The sequence below is a fragment of the Bison bison genome, unplaced genomic scaffold (genome assembly GCF_000754665.1).
Source record: "Bison bison bison isolate TAMUID 2011002044 unplaced genomic scaffold, Bison_UMD1.0 scf7180017864444, whole genome shotgun sequence".
Taxonomy (NCBI): Eukaryota; Metazoa; Chordata; class Mammalia; order Artiodactyla; family Bovidae; genus Bison; species Bison bison.
The window spans coordinates 108,829-112,924 of record NW_011495006.1 but is presented as its reverse complement, the minus strand read 5'-3'; the positions used below and the strand labels follow the sequence as shown (position 1 = coordinate 112,924).

Genomic DNA, 4,096 nt, shown 5'->3' with positions numbered 1-4,096 from the left:
CCCCGGCCACTGCCCCGAGGCTGCCCGCAGGGTCCCGGGGGCAGAAGCGGTGGGCTCAGAGAGCCGTCCTGAGGCTCAGGCCCAGCAGGGGAGGGGCGTCCATGCTTGGGGAGCACTCAGCGCTGGAGAGCACCTTCTGGGGCTCCCCGACCCCAGCCTGGCCCGTTCTTCACCCCCGCGTGCCCCCATCCTCAACCCTCTGTCCCCCTGTGGGGAGTGTGGCCGAGCCGGCTCTGTGAGGCCCGGAGCGGCCCACCCTCCTGCCCCCTCGCAGGCCTGCCTTCTGTGTTGCCGTCATTCCCTCACTGTTGGTCCATCCGCGGAGGCGGGGCTGGCCGCGCTTCCAGGCTGGGGGCACCTCACTGGGAGCAGTGAGCCTTAGGCGGGTTTCCAGGAAGCAAGTGCAAAACCAGAATCGCTTGCCCAGTGAAAGGAAGCTGTCCAGGTGTTGTCGTATTGTGAGCCAGGTGTCAGGGCCTCGCAGGACCAGCTGGTTCTGTCCCCTCTGACCCGTCAGACATCTGGGAGCATCTTTTCTAGAGGTGGCCGTGGGGAAGGGCGGGGCCAGCCCTGGGTGGGCAGCGTCGGGTGTTGCCAGAAGAATACCAGGAAGGCTTCCTGGAGGAGGTGATCTCTGGCTTGATTCCTGCTCCATTTTCGCCTCATGTGCCAACCTCCCTGAGAGGTGACCCCCAGAGTTGAGAGCATTTGGGGTCTTGGGCCCGGTCCTGTGTGGAGCTGGCCTCTGTGAGCGTCCAATTTGTTTGTCTTTGGTAACCTGGCTCAGCCTGGCCTGTCTCCTTGAGAGGAGTCAGGGGCCAGGGCACAGGGGCCCGCCCAGGCCAGCACAGGGCAGATGGGGGCCCCAGCGAGTGCCCAGGAGGCCTGCAGGGAATCTGCTCAGGGGAGGCCCACGGGGCTAGACCCAGGCTCCAGGTGGACAGCCGGAGGGGAGGGACACGCATGGGAGAGGCAGCGAGGGGACCTTTCCCGACCCTGAACCTGAGACGAGTGGCAGGGAGCAGGTTTGGCAGGGAAATTGGTAGGTTGGTTGGGCCGCGAGGACCAGGGCAGAGCAGGACTGCAGACTGGGTGTTAGTGTTGGCGGTCGGGGTGGAGAACAGAAGGGGCCTGGGACCCTGGCTGTTGGGGAGGACGAGAAGGAGGACCAGGGTGGGCCAGTGCCCACTGGTCTGTGCAGCTTAGAGGAGGAGGAAGCAGGAGCAGCTGAAGAGCCAGGGTGTGACATGGGCGCCTGTCCACCGCCGGTGCCGGTGTCAGGCGTGGCGGGGAGGGCGCTCCCTCCAGAGCAGGTTTCCCGAGGACTGGGCCTCAGAGGGCTGTGGGCAGCGCTGCCTGTCGCTTTGCATTTTCTGTGGGCTGGTAGAGGCCGAGCTGACTGGCAGGGACGAGGCAGGCGCTGGGGACGCTGCGGCCCAGATCGGGTGGAGGTCAAGGCAGCCTGGTCCTGCAGCTGCACAGCAGAGAGGCCGGTGTGCGGTCCTACCTGCAGGGGGGCTGTGTGCCACGCCGCCAGGCAACACGGGCTACCCCCGTGCGCCTGCCAGCTGCTGTGGGTGGCGGTCGTCTGTGCTCTACAGGGAGGCACCCCTGCGTGCCAGCCTCCACTGAAGGCACATGGTAGCACAGGCTGCCACAGCACCAAACACAAGGCTGGCGGGTGCCCAGATCAGTCAGCAGCTGAGACCCAGGGGGCCCGGAGCCACCCCCCTCAGCCACCCTGACCCCCTTGTCTGTCCCCACAGTGCTGAACAAGGACATTGCAGCTTGCCGCACGGCCACCATCACAGGCACGCTCAAACGGCCATCGCAGCCGGAGGAGGAGAAGCTGAAGCTGGCCCATGCCAAGGCGCCCTCCAACTTCAACAGCCTGCCGGCCAATGTATCCAAGCTGCACCTGCACGGCTCGCCCCGCTGCCCCGGCGGGCCCCTGCCCGACTTCCCCAACCACTCCCTGACCCTCAAGAAAGACAGGGCGCCCAAGTCGTCGTTCGTTGGCGACGGGGACATCTTCAAGAAGCTGGACTCGGAGCTGAGCCGGGCCCAGGAGAAAGCCCTGGACACGAGCTACGTTATCCTGCCCACGGCCACGGCCACGCTGCGGCCCAAGCCCCCGGAGGAGCCCAAGTACAGCATCCACATTGACCAGATGCCCCAGACCCGCCTCATCCACCTCAGCATGGCGCCTGACGCGGGGCTCCCGGCCCGCAGCCCGCCCTCCCGCCAGCCCCCCGGCAGCGGGCCCCCCGAGCCGCCCCCCACCCAGCCCCCGCCGCCTCCGCCCCCGCCACCCCCACCGCCCCAGCAGCCCCTGCCCCCACCGCCCCCCATGGAGCCGGCACCCCCCAGCCTGGGGGAGCCCGGGGAGCCTGCTGCCCACCAGGGGCCCAGCACGGGGCCCGGGACAAAGACAGAGAATGTCTCCACGCTGTCCGTGAGCTCCCTGGAGGTAAGGGGGTCCAGGGAGCTGCTCCCAGGACAAGGGGAACCTAGCAGGCAAGGCACGGGTGTGTTGGCCCTGTGGGTTTAGGCGAGGGCCTAGCTGGGGGTGCGGGGCGTCCAGGTAGGGTGGCAGCCAGCCTCAGGGAGCCCAAGCCTGGAAAGCCAGGAGGCCAGCGTCTCCTCTGTAGAATGAGCCCCATTGGCAGGATGGGAACCCGAGGCCTGGGCTGGGGCGAGCTTGCCTCCCCCTTGCCCGCCTGGCGTGTGTCAGGGTCCTGCCTGGGAGAGGGGCAGCATCTGCCTCCCTCCAGCCCTGCTCCCGGGACCTGCCGGGCCCACATGGTCCTGTCTGTGCCAAAGACGCGACTAGTCAGGTGGTCGCCCTCGATTGTGGTCTCACTGATTGCATAGGGCTCAGGAGTCCTCAGCCTGCACAGAATCCAGCCCCTTCCGTGATTGAGCAGCACACCCCCGCCTTAGGCCAGCCTGGGACCTGGAGTTGACCCCCAAGCCCTGCTCAGGCTGTAGGATAAGGGCTCAGGGTTGAGGGGGTAGCCAGCCAGGCCCAGCACCTTCGGGGAGCCCCACCCTCTGCAGTCCGGGCTCCCACCTCGTGGCATGTGCCTTGGGTGATTCAGCCCCAGGGTTCCAGTTGTGTGGCCGGCCAGAAGTGCTACGACCCTGTGTCGCAGTCTCCTAGTCCCTGGGAGCGTGCCCTGGGCTTCCTGAACTGGACACCCTTGCCCAGCCCTGGTTGCCAGGTGTCTCCAGGCAGAGTAGCCTCTAAGGGCCCGGGATACTGAAAGCCATAGCTTCAGTGCAATTGGAGGTGTGTCCGCCGGGGCTCGGCTGGGAACGGGTCGGCTGGGGCAGCGTGTCCCTGGCCTCCCTCAGCCTCTGGCAGGAGCTCGTGTCTAGGGGATCTGAGGGTATGCTTGCCACAGTGTACACCAACCCCTTCTTCCCACAGCGGCGGAAATCACGGTATGCGGAACTGGACTTTGAGGTGGGTCCTGGTGTACCCTGTCCCAATCACCCGGCCCAGGCCTTACAGCAGGTGGGGAGGGGCTGGGGAGAGGGACCGCCCCCCTTCCCCACATCGGGAGCCCAGTCCCCAGGAGCCTGCCCAGGTGGGGGCAGGGCAGTCCCTTTCCTGGCTCAGGGCTCGCTGCCTCCCCCCGCCCTGCAGAAAATCATGCACACACGGAAACGGCACCAGGACATGTTCCAGGACCTGAACCGGAAGTTACAGCACGCAGAGAAGGACAAGGATGTGCTGGGCCCAGACAGCAAGGTCTGGAGGGCGAGGGCTGGGGCGGGGCTTTGAGGGGCTGAGCCGAGAGTGGGGCAGGGGCGTGGGCCGGGCATGGACGGGGCTATGAGCCCTTAGGTAAGCCCTTATCTCCTTCCTCTGGTCCTATTTCATTCATTCATTCATTTAACCTTTCCTCAGGATTGGTGTGGCCCAGCTCTTGCTATACCCTGGAGGGACAGGGCGGGTGGACGGGTCTTTTCTGGGGGCCGGCTGGAAGGGTAGACAGCATGCTGGGCTGACCCTGTCCTGGGCGAGCCTGAGCAAGGCTGCCCCCCAGTGCCAGGCAGCAGCCAAGCAAGGGGTGCTGTGTCCTTCCTG

The 4,096-nt window shown here is 66.4% G+C and overlaps 1 protein-coding gene and 1 long non-coding RNA gene across 2 annotated transcripts in view; both read left to right on the top strand.

Moving 5' to 3' along the window:
• LOC105002285 (brain-specific angiogenesis inhibitor 1-like) overlaps positions 1 to 2,874 on the top strand; it is a 7,893-nt gene extending 5,019 nt beyond the window's left edge. The window contains exons 4-6 of the mRNA XM_010858814.1: positions 1,767 to 2,224; positions 2,327 to 2,470; positions 2,824 to 2,874. Of these exons, the coding sequence (XP_010857116.1) occupies positions 1,767 to 2,224; positions 2,327 to 2,470; positions 2,824 to 2,874 (653 nt within the window). The remainder of the gene's footprint in view (positions 1 to 1,766; positions 2,225 to 2,326; positions 2,471 to 2,823) is intronic.
• Positions 2,875 to 3,431: 557 nt separating this feature from the next.
• LOC105002278 overlaps positions 3,432 to 4,096 on the top strand; it is a 1,112-nt gene continuing 447 nt past the window's right edge. The window contains exons 1-2 of the long non-coding RNA XR_826931.1: positions 3,432 to 3,469; positions 3,653 to 3,757. This is a non-coding gene — a long non-coding RNA (uncharacterized LOC105002278). The remainder of the gene's footprint in view (positions 3,470 to 3,652; positions 3,758 to 4,096) is intronic.